At 46.8% G+C, this 12500-nt stretch overlaps 1 protein-coding gene across 1 annotated transcript in view; it reads left to right on the forward strand.

Moving 5' to 3' along the window:
- The window catches only part of LOC134458312 (A disintegrin and metalloproteinase with thrombospondin motifs 19-like), a 158965-nt gene that overhangs the window by 89292 nt on the left and 57173 nt on the right, over positions 1-12500 (forward strand). The window contains exons 14-15 of the mRNA XM_063210547.1: positions 8945-9072; positions 11657-11780. Of these exons, the coding sequence (XP_063066617.1) occupies positions 8945-9072; positions 11657-11780 (252 nt within the window). The remainder of the gene's footprint in view (positions 1-8944; positions 9073-11656; positions 11781-12500) is intronic.

Consider the following 12500-nt stretch of genomic DNA (forward strand, 5'->3'; position numbering starts at 1 on the left):
GCTGCTTATTTTGGAAACTTGACTTTAAACATTATGAGCTTTTCAACAACGTTATCTGCCTTCGCAATGGAATTCTCTTTTCTGATTGGCTGATGGGTTGACCATTAATTCTGTGGAACCGGTCAAGTGTCAAACATGTGACTAAGTTAGCCGCACATGGAATCTTTGTTTGGAATGTCGACGGTATCTAAGGGATACCAAAAGATAATAAAATAGCCCTGCTAACATGTGCCAATGAAAGTATACGTATAATACAATACAATACGATATCAAACACACGTTGAAAAATAGTGTGGATGACACATTTATACAGTATGTATAGAGTATACAGTACACAGTAGCAGTCGTGATGTAGCGGCTAAGGTGTTGGACTGTAGATCACAGGGTTCACAGTAAATGTTGTGGTGTTAATTCAACACTTACAGAGTTCATTTAATTCCAAATGGACTCAAATGAACTCTCTAAGTGTTAAATGAGCACTGCAGAATTTACTGTGTTGCAGGTTCAATCCCTACCCAATCCATTCCTCCCTCCACGGCTGCCCAGACTGCTAGAGTGAATGTAACCATTACCCTGTAATTAATCTTAAGTCACTTTGGATGAAAGCGTCAGCTAAGTGTAATGTAATGTACAATATTGTCTTCATGGCTTTATGAGTAGCCGGTAGGAGCGGGAAAGGATCTGCACACTGCTTGCAAAAGACTTATTAGGAGCAACGTTTCGATCATAGATCTTCTTCAGGCATCTTACCGATCTTCTTCAGCCACCTTACCTTTCCCGCCCCTACATGTGACAGTTTTTTGATTTGGCACCTGCTGATGCTTTTTTGCTGGATGTGCGCACTTTCCACTACACTTTATGAGTAGCCAGCCCATCAGCTGAGGCGTTCAGCAGGGTAGACTTGCCAGTGCAGTAGTAAGCCAGTGGGCGAGCTGCAATGCGGACCCAGATAAAGGCCGACTGTTGTGGCCCCATGCTGTGCTGAGCAGTGGTGTGAAGGCCTGGGGCTTGGTGGGCTGTGTGCTGTGGGCTGAGGACGCGTCAGGGTCGTAGTAGCTGCATTGTTTCTCTGTCTGTCCGTCTCTGTCTCTGTCCGCTATCTTGCACACACACACACAAGTGCACACGCACACGCACACGCACACACACACACACACACACACACACACACACACACACACACACACACACACACACACACACACACACACACACACACACACACACACACACACACACACGCACACAAGGAATGTCTGTCTGTCTGTCTGTCTGTGTCTGTCTGTCTGTCTGTCTGTCTGTGTCAGTCTGTCTGTGTCTGTCTGTCTGTGTCTGTCTGTGTCGGTCTGTCTGTCAGTCTGTCTGTGTCTCTCTCTGAGCTGTGGGCTGAGGGTGCATCAGGGTTGTAGTAGCTGCATTGTGTTGCTTGGCCGCTCTGCTTCCTGATGGGGGAGAGATACTGTACAGTGCAGGCTTGTACGAAATTCCGAATGGAAAGAATTTCAATTCAAAATAATGCCATAATACGAACACTAGGTGGTGCCATTACCTTGAATTTCTTTGAATTTAATCTACACCACCCATTGAAAGTACATAGAACACCACCACCTAGTGTTCGTATTATGGCATTACTTTGAATTGAAATTCTTTCCATTCGGATTTTCGTACAAGCCTGGTACAGTGTAGAATACAGTGTACTGTAGCTAGTGCAGCAGGCCTGTGGTGCTGGCTGATGGGCAATGGGTGTTGGGTGATGGATACCAGGAGGGATGTGGTGCTCTATCTCCATCGCACTGTCTCTCTGTCTCTGCTCTATCCCTGTCGTATTGCCTGTCTGCCTGTCTGTCTGCCTGCCTGCCTGCCTGTCTGTCTGTCCGTCATTCTTGGGCTTTCTCTCTCTTTCTGTCTGCTACTTTCTTTCACACACACACATATAGACATGCTATCTAGCACACCCATTCTCTCTCTCTCTCTCTCTCTCTCTCTCTCTCTCTCCCAGGCGAGCTTAAGAGGGCTTTCGCTGCAGAATGGCACAGGCAGGCAGGCAGGCAGGCAGGCAGGTCCTCAGTGCCACATGACATCACTACATAGACTGTCTGCCCCGCCTGAACACAAAGACTCTTTCATTTCTCCCTCCCTTCCTCTGTCACTCTCTCTCTCGGTCTCTCTGTCTCTCTCTGTCTGTCTGTCTCTCTCTCCCCCCTCTCTCTCTGTCTGTCCCTCTCTTTCTTTCTGCCTCACATTCTGTTTCTCTCTATATGTATGTCTTTCTCTCCTTCTTTTACTTCCTCTACTTGCACTCCTTAACTCTCTGTTTCTCTCTCTCTTTCTGTCACTTTATACTTCTCTCTCCCTTTTTTTGCCTTTTCTCTCCTTATCGTCGCACGCACGCACGCACGCACACACACACACACACACACACACACACACACACACACACACACACACACACACACACACACACACACACACACACACACACACACACACACACACACACACACACAGAGCCACACTTCTAGAGCCAACATACCTCCTAGCAGAGTCAATCCAGACACCCATCCATGCACAGTCTCTCTCTGTCACTTATTCTCACACACAAACACACTCTCATGCTTGCATACTTGCGTGGTCCAGGCATTGTCAGTTGTCACTGACCTTCTTTTCCTGCGCCATAATAGCTGTTTGTTTTATATGTATGGATATTAGTAAATTGTATTAATGTATTAGTAAATAGTATTCATTTTGTATGTCAGTGAAGCACTTTGGGGTCAATTGTGTTGTGTTTAGGGTAAATATAGGTCGTGGCCTAGTGATTTGGGGGTTGCAGGTTTGAATCCCACCTGGCCTCTCCTACATAGGTTCTATATAGTGCTTTTCATGACACTCAAAGACGCTTTATAGGTGAAAAACATGTAGACAGTACAAACACACACTACAAAGACTGAACAGAGGTAGGAAGGCACAGCAGTACAAAAGAAGACAACAAACGGCAGCAGCAAGAGATCTGAAGGGAGGAGACGGTGGAGATTGGTGGTACCATTTCCTGTCTGTCTACTGTCTACTACTACTGTAAAACGAAAAACAAACATTGGTTTGTCTGAATTGGTATTGCTGAATATAAAAGGGTTTGTTTATTTATGCAAATGATTGTACTATAGAGGTTGCTTAGTAACCCCGAAATGTGTCATCCTATCTCTTTTCGACTCCTATGGTGTATGGTTGAGTTTGTCCTACCCCCCCCCAAAAAAAAATCAAGTCTTGAGTTGCTTTTCACAAACGAAGCCACCCATAAAGTCGTCTGTTATTGAGTTTCGGAGTGTTTGTATATGTCGGAAAGCTATGTTGTCAGTTGCTGTTAGCGCTGATGTTAACACTGCTCGCATCTTGACAGTTCCTTCACCCGTAACGCTGGCGTCTCTCTTCTTCGCGTCCTAAAGTCGGGTGCACTGTCAGTGGTGTCCAGCAGGATTTTGGGGCTGTTTTTGGGGCAAGAGATATTTGTGAGATGCCTAGTAGAGGCTCAGTTTCCAAGTGCTCATCGGCTAAAACAATCGCAGCACATTTTACCGTTTCATACTGTATACCCTGAATACTGCCAAGGCTTGGCAACTGGCTTGAACTCAGTGTAAACCTGTCTGAGATATTTTTCGTTGCCAAAAGTAAAGTGCCTCTCTCTCTCTCTCTCTCTCTCTCTCTCTCTCTCTCTCTCTCTCTCTCTCTCTCTCTCTCTCTCTCTGAATGTGTATGTTTATGTTTATGTTTATGTGTGGGAACGTAAAGTTGTGTGTGCGTGTGTGTGTGTGCGTGTGTGTGTGTGTGTGTGTGTGTGTGTCTGTGTGCGTGTGTGCGTGTGTGCGTGTGTGCGTGTGTGTGTGTGTGTGTGTGTGTGTGTGTGTGTGTGTGTGTGTGTGTGTGTGTGTGTGTGTGTGAACATTAAGTGCTCAGAGATGGAGGATTGGATGTTTATGGTGGCGGGACAAGCAAGTAAGAACATTCATAACTGTAGTGATGTTTGTGTTCTACAAAAAGGGGTGCACGTACGTGCGTGCATACGTTCAGGGGGGGGGGGGGGATGGGGTCATGCGTGCATACTTGTGTGTGTACAAGTGTGTGTGCAAGCTGTATGCAAGTGTTGTAATGAGCCGCCTTGTTTGCTCCACAAAATGACACAGGAAGTTCAAAGCCATGTTTATTAGTGTAAACAGTGTTTGGCTGTTAGACAAGAGAGTCTATTTGACCGTCTTGAGCTTGTCATTGCTTTGATGTGTGTGTGTGTGTGTGTGTGTGTGTGTGTGTGTGTGTGTGTGTGTGTGTGTGTGTGTGTGTGTGTGTGTGTGTGTGTGTGTCTGTGACTGTGTCTGTGTGTGTGTGTGTGTGTGTGTGTGTGTGTGTGTGTGTGTGTGTGTGTGTGTGTGTGTGTGTGTGTGTGTGTGTGTGTGTGTGTGTGTGTGTGTGTGTGTGTGTGTGTGTGTGTGTGTGTGTAAGTGTGTAAGTGTGTTTGTGTGTGTGTGTGTATGGGGGGGATCTAGTTTGGTTTAAGAATTGTAACATTTCAATGCAATCTCCCATTTTTCAATCAGAACTACAGTACACTACTGCTCAGCCAGAATGCCAGACAGGCATTCTCTCTCTCTCTCTCTCTCTCTCTCTCTCTCTCTCTCTCTCTCTCTCTCTCTCTCTCTCTCTCTCTCTCTCTCTCTCTCTCCCTCCCTCTCTCTATCTCTCTCTCTCTTTCTCTCTCTCTCTCTCTCTCTCTCTCTCTCTCTCTCTCTCTCTGTGTATGTGTCTGTGTGTGTATGTCTCTGCGTGTGTTTGTCTGGCGTTAGTGCACATGTCAAGTATCCAGAAGGGAGATGGGAGATGGAACAGCGCTCCTAGTAGCCAGCAGGACCGATTACTGCATGGGCCTACCGGGCCTAGGCCCAGGGGCCCAAGAGTCAAGGGGGGGGCCTGAAGCTCTAATCGCTATATTTGCATATTGCGTCAAAATCACACTTTTAACAACACCCCATAACCCCCCCCCCCCCCCCCTTCCCCACACACACACACACACACGCACACACACACACACACACACACACACAGGCCTAAAACCTTGAACCGTTTTGTAAACTAGCAACACACATCGAGGCGGGGGGGAGCGCTTTCTTGTTGTCTGGCCTGGGGGGGCCCATGGAATCATGATCTGTCCCTGATAGTGGTATGCAGACATTTGTAGAGGATCCAGTCCAGTCACTAGATGGGCCAGAGCAGTGGAATACATAGCGGACAGACGACGAAGAAACCACCCATACTGCACACTGCAGTGGAGAGGTGGGGGTGGAGGACCCTGTCACTTGGCAGAGGGCGGTTCTGTGTGTGTGTGTGTGTGTGTGTGTGTGTGTGTGTGTGTGTGTGTGTGTGTGTGTGTGTGTGTGTGTGTGTGTGTGTGTGTGTGCGTGTGTGTGTGTGTGTGTGTGGCTGTGGCTGTGGCTGTGTGTGTGTGTTTGTGCTTCTGTGTGTGTTTGTGTGTGTGTGAGTGTGTGTGTGCTTCTCTGTGTGTGTGTGTGTGTGAGTGCTTCTCTGTGTGTGTGTTTGTGCACATGTACATATGTGTGTGTGTGTGTGTGTGTGTGTGTGTGTGTGTGTGTGTGTGTGTGTGTGTGTGTGTGTGTGTGTGTGTGTGTGTGTGTGTGTGTGTGTGTGTGTGTGTGTGCATGTTTGTGTCTATGTGTGCATTCGTGCATGCATGTGTGTGTGTGTGTGTGTGTGTATTCAGGATGAGATGCTGCGGGGAGGTTGTTGGCCCCCTGCCAGTACGTGTGTAGCATCTGAGTGTGTCTGTGTCTATTCACCATGTGTGTGTGTGTGTGTGTGTGTGTGTGTGTGTGTGTGTGTGTGTGTGTGTGTGTGTGTGTGTGTGTGTGTGTGTGTGTGTGTGTGTGTGTGTGGATGGGTGGGGGCGGGGGGGTGACTTTTGTCATTTTCCACACTTGTGTTCCAGTGGTGTTGTGGGAAGCCAAAAGGCTAAGACTCTGAGCATTAGGAAGTGCAGGGAGCCAACATGCTAAGACACAGGGGTTAGGAAGTCAACATTGAAGTGGACAGTAAGAGAGGGATTTGGACGGTGAGAGTTAGCCATAATTGAGCTGTGGCCATGTGTGCGTGCCTGCGTGCGTGGGTGCGTTTGTGCGTTCGTGTGTGCATGCGTGCGTGTGACCAAACCACTATATCTATCATCTGCCTGTTTAGAGCACATACACATACTCAGTGTATCATCACTGCAATGAAATGTAATATGGCTTGACTTGACTTTTTTTCTGTATATGCAGATTCTACTTCAGATATTTTAGAGTTATGGCACATTTATCGCATGCAGTAAGACTTTGGGGATTTAAGCATTTGTTTATAGTTGTTTGTGGATGTGTTGCCATGGGCTTTTTTAGTGTTTGAGGAGATGAGGAAGAGTCAGAATCTATAGCATGTGTCTCCTCCAAAGACTCAGCACGACCAGAGATTCTTTAAGTATATAGAGATATGCCAATGTAATAGGTTGCTATGGGCACCTAACATGACCAGGTTCCGGTCTGCCTAAAGGGGCGTGTCATAATGCTCCTAGCATTGAATAGAACTGTCCTTAGGTCTGCCTAGGTCTGCCTAAAGTGGGATTTCCCCCCACTCCCCCTTGCAATAATAGAACCCGGAAACAATGGGCCAATGGAACCTCTCTCTCTCTACTCTCTCTGGCACGACCTCTCTGACACCAAAACAACTTGTAAAATGTAGCAAGTAGATAGCATAGCATGATACTGTTTCAACTTCATCATGAGAACATCAGGAGAAGAAAGATGATAGGCCTATTTCACAAGTGGCCTCTAGGGTTTCATCAAAGTCAAATACCACAAAAGTCCGGACTGCTTGATGTGTGTAAATGTAACCGATGTGGGGAACTGACGATGATATTGAGAGGGAACCCTGTGTCTTCCTTCGTCAAATATCACCCTTTTCCCCTGATGTTTTTTTTTTTTTAACAAACTATGTCCCATGCCTTTTTTTTGTCTCTTGCAGCTCCAGCCCTGTATTTTCATGCATGGCCGAATTGATTTCTCTCTCTCATACACACACACCTTTTCTCTCTCTCTCTCTCTCTCTCTCTCTCTCTCTCTCTCTCTCTCTCTCTCTCTCTCTCTCTCTCTCTCTCTCTTTCTCTCTCTCTGTCTCTCTCTCTCTCTCTCTCTCTCTCTCTCTCTCTCTCTCTTGTTTCTCTCTTCTTTCTCCGTCTCTACTCTTCCAGATCGGTTGTGTGGAATCCCAAACATGCCTGATATTTTTCTCAAGCTTTTCCTGTGTGTGTGCGTGTGCGTGTGCGTGTGTGTGTGAGAGAGAGAGAGAGAAACAGACAGACAGACAGACAGACAGGCAGACAGACAGGCAAACAGACAGACAGGCAAGCAGACAGAAAGTCAGACAGATAGACAGGCAAACAGACAAACAGACAAACAGACAGATAGACAGACAGGCAAACAGGCAAACAGATAGACAGACAAACAGACAGACAGGCAAACAGACAGACAGACAGGCAGACAGTCAGACAGACAGACAGATAGACAGAGCTCTTGCCTCCCATGAAGCCTCTGCTCACTCTGTCCACTGCTGCAGAGAGGGCTCGCCAGCTCTCCCGTCTCCACCAGATTCCAGAGGACAGGACACTTGCTCAATGTGTTGTGATGGAACCCACACACTTTTTGAATGTCATACAGTTCTGACACAACTGAACATACAGCACACTCTTGTCCGTCGTGCTGCAATTTATTAGGCCTAAGAAAACAACGTTTCGGCCCGTATGGCCTTTCTCAAGTTTTTTTCATATGTAAAAACTTGAGAAAGGCCATACGGGCCGAAACGTTGTTTTCTTAGTCCTAATAAATTGCAGCACGATGGACAAGAGTGTGCGGTATCTTCTTCTAAAAAAACGGATCTACCCGCTACCTGCACCTCGAAACCTCTGGTGTGCGTTGGTTTCCTTCTTCAAAACAACAGCTGAACATCACATATGTGTTAGCCTTGGTTGCCATTGCCATTGGTGGCTGTACTATGTCTGTGTATACTGTATGTTTGTATGTGTCTGTGTGTCCGTGTCTGTGTCTGTGTTTGTACATCACAGACACAGGCACACGGACACACAGACACATACAAACACATACACAGACATAGTCCAACCACCACAGTCAAACAGTCACACAGACAGACATACAGAGACATACACACATGGACACACATAGACGCACAGACAGACACAAAGACCGATCATCAGATACGCAGACAAGACAGACACAGGCAGATACAAAGGAAAAAAAACACAGATGCACAGTCACCTGATGGGAAAGACAGAAACAGAGACTGAATACACAGGTGGACAGACAGATATAGTCAGACAGATATGGACAGGCACATTGTACAGACAGAGACAGTTCATAACGGTTGGAGCAGGCTTTACCCCCCCAAAAATTCTTCTTTTAAGAGTGCTGACCAAAATATTTAAAACTGAAAAATTTGAAAAGGTTGCACCATGCATAGATTTCTTTATTACACAGACGCGTTTCGGAGTTCTGCCTTACCTATGCATGGTGCGACCTTTTCTCATTTTACAGACAGAGACAGAGCAGACCAGGAAATGCACAGACACAGAGACAGAGAGAGACACTGGCAGTGGGAGACACAGGCATGGCTAACAGATGCACACATCTCATCTTTCTCCAGACAGGCTGGGCACCCTCTGCTGTCATTCTCTCTCTTTATGCAACCCCAACTCTCTCTCTCTCTCTCTCCCCCTCTCTCTCCCCCTCTCTCTCTCTCTCTGTCTCTATCTCTGTCTCTCTCTCTCGCTCTCTCTCTCTCTCTCTCTCTCTCTCTCTCTCCCTCCCTGTGTCACTCACTCCCTCATCTCTCCTCTTGTCTCCAGAGAGACCCTGCACCCTCTTCTGTTCCTCGTCTGGTAAGGAGCAGCCGACGCTCCTGGCTGAGCGGGTGCTGGACGGCACCTCGTGCGGAACCATGGAGTCTGGCGTCTGTGCCAACGGGACCTGTCAGGTACGACCGACAGCTCTGGCAAACACACACACACACACACACTCACAAACGCGTTCACAACACACACACACACACACACACACACACACACAGACACACACACACACACACACACACACACACACACACACACACACACACACACACACACACACACACACACACACACACACACACACACACACACACACACACACACACACACACACACACACACACACACACACACACACACACACACACACACACACACACACACACACACACCACACACACACACACACAACACACACACACACACACACACACACACACACACACACACACACACACACCACACACACACACACACACACACACACACACACACACACACACACACACACACACACACACACACACACACACACAGACGTGTACACAACAGACACATACACACACACGCACACTCGCAGACAAACTGAAAAGAATACAGTTTGTGTGTATGTGTTTGTCTAGGACAGCAAAGCGTCCTGTCTACATACATCAAAAAAGACATACACACACACACACACAGACACACACACACACACACACACACACACACACACACACACACACACACACACACACACCCCTCACAACCAATCCTCCATCCAGCCTTCTAGGCGTTTGATTCCAGGGCTTAGTGAGTACAGTGCATCCAACAGGTTGTCATGGCTACAGTCTGCTCTGCAAATGCTCCTGCCATACCTGGATCCTCTGACTGACAGGCTGGAACTGCTAATGTAAGCCCCTAGGCCAGACGCCAAGAGAGGGGAGAGCTGACCTGAAAAGAGAGAGAGAGAGAGAGAGAGAGAGAGAGAGAGAGAGAGAGAGAGAGAGAGAGAGAGAGAGAGAGAGAGAGAGAGAGAGATGATGATGATGATGATGATGACAAATTGGGGGGGTAGCGAGAGATGGAAGAGAGAATGTGAGACTGAGGGAGAGAAAACCAAAGAGACATATGATGAGGATGATGATGATGATAATGATGATGATGATGATGATGAAGATGAGGAGGAGGAGGACATGGTGCTGACATTTATTGATGCTGTGAGGCGCTGGATAGCAGTAGCAGCAGCAACACTCTGCTCTACGTTATTCACAGCAACGTACTGTAGGCAGCAACACAGTAGCCTGTCTGTTTCCATGCAGTAGGCGGAGGCAGTGGAGAAGATACGTACTGTCGATGGGGTTGAGGTGAGGAGAGGTGAGGCTGCGGGGCGGCTCGCTACAGTACTTTTTGCGGGCTGTCTGTATTTGAAGCGGCCTCAGAAAATGTGTATATCTGTCCACGGCCCTGTATTTTACACTGATTACTCGCACAGTCTGACATGGAGCCAAGGGCCCGCGTCCAGCACTTGTCTGGCACGGCTCTACAGTGTTTGCCTTTCATTCGGTAATGGATCACACTAAATATCAAGCCGTGATCTGATATATCTAATATTACCGTCTTTCTGCTCCCAGTCCCAGCCGGTAAGAAGCTGTGATGTCATGTGGGGTTGTTTATACGTGTCAATGAGTCTTTACTTTAACATTTCGAAATTGAAAATGCCTGCTGTGCTATGCCATGGTGACAGACAATTATTTTGGATTTAACTAAAGACTTCATCACGGGTTTGGGTGGAAAAACTGTGATGCCGTATGGATGTGTGCCCATGACACGTCTCAACGTTAAGATTCAAGATCCCAAAGTGACGTAAAATGGATTGAAGTTTATCCCAGAGTGACAGAAAATTGTCTTGGATCTACAACATATGAGTGTTTTTTCTACTTTGAGATTCAAATACCTTTATGGTCTGTCCCATGGTAACAGAAAATGGTTCTGAATTTGAGACTGAAGCTGGTTTGGGCTGAGTATGATGATTTCAAGTGTAAAGATATCCCGCCCACTGTCCATTCCACCAACAAACTTTAATACAACTTTTCGGTCATCTGACCTTCTTCAGGTAAAGATTTAAAAACTTACTTGAAGAAGGTCGGATGACTTAAACGTTGTATTAAAGTTTGTTGGTGGAATGGACAGTGTGCAGGATTTCTTTACACTTGAATAACAACCCCACTGGGGTAACATCTTACGCACCTGCCCAACTACAGAGGTGTGCAAAGGCGTCTTTGTTGAACTGAGTATGATGAAAAAGAAAATAAAGTGTGAAGCAATAAATAAAAGCAAACAGGTTTATTAGTCGACATATGCAGTAGAGCATGTAGTGCAGTGGCTACTAACTTATTATTTGTATAGGTTTCCTGTTCAGAGTAGCTCTTAAACATCTACCTGAAGGGAGAAGCATCAGTAGTTCACTGGGTGTGAGAGAGTTTGCCACGGCTCACCTGTGAACATCTAAATGTATTTGAAATAATCTGTGTGTGTGTGTGTGTGTGTGTGTGTGTGTGTGCGTTCGTGTGTGTGTGTGTGTGTGTGTGTGTGTGTGTGTGTGTGTGTGTGTGTGTGTGTGTGTGTGTGTGTGTGTGTGTGTGTGTGTGTGTGTGTGTGTGTGTGTGTGTGTGTGTGTGTGTGTGTGTGTGTGTGTGTCTTTGTATCTACGTGTCTGTGCCTCAACAGAAAGTGGGCTGTGATGGTATCTTGGGTTCTCTGGCCCGGGAAGACCACTGTGGCGTCTGCAATGGGAATGGGAAGTCCTGTAAGGTCATCAAAGGGGACTTCAACCAGACTCGAGCAACTGCAGGTACTGTATGGTGGACTATAGTGGACCAGATTCAATGACTCTAAGGGCTTCCGCACATAGGCTCCGACAAAGTGCTGCGCACTGCTCCGCAAAAGTTCGAACCATTGTTTTCAATAGAACCCCGCACACTGGCGCCGATGTCGGATAGCAATTACAGACAAGTTCTATTTTGTCGGCGCCGCCCATTGACTTTCAATGCTATGTTCGTGCGAAATTGGGTTTGGGGGTCCGAATTCTGTCGGAAGCAAAAGTGCGCCGCAGTGCTGTCGGACCCAATGTGCGGCCGGCCTAAGGGGTCTTACATAGTCGTGAGCAACATGAAATGTTACCACATTTGCACAGCAACGCAAGCACCGGCCCCATTGCCAATCCATGTAACATGCGTGAATGATCAAAAACTGAGATGATGCATTTTCCTAAACAATGACGCGTGGCTGAAGCATAGAATTGTGTAGTCTTGCAGCCGTATATACGTATACGTCAAGATTTGCTAACTATATGAGCATCCATAACTTAAACTGTTTTGTTTTGGCCTGCAAAATACTGGAGATTTAAGTGGAGATTACAATTTTAGAAAAATTACCACCCTACCACACATTTTCGTTTGCTGGTGCACAGGTGATTTTACTGATCCACCTAGAAGATCATTTTCTATAGACAGTTGGTTCAGAAAATTGCTGGATGAAATGCAGGCTTTTTTTCCTCTGCATCTCAATCTCA

The sequence above is a fragment of the Engraulis encrasicolus genome, chromosome 11, assembly GCF_034702125.1.
Source record: "Engraulis encrasicolus isolate BLACKSEA-1 chromosome 11, IST_EnEncr_1.0, whole genome shotgun sequence".
Lineage (NCBI taxonomy): Eukaryota > Metazoa > Chordata > Actinopteri > Clupeiformes > Engraulidae > Engraulis > Engraulis encrasicolus.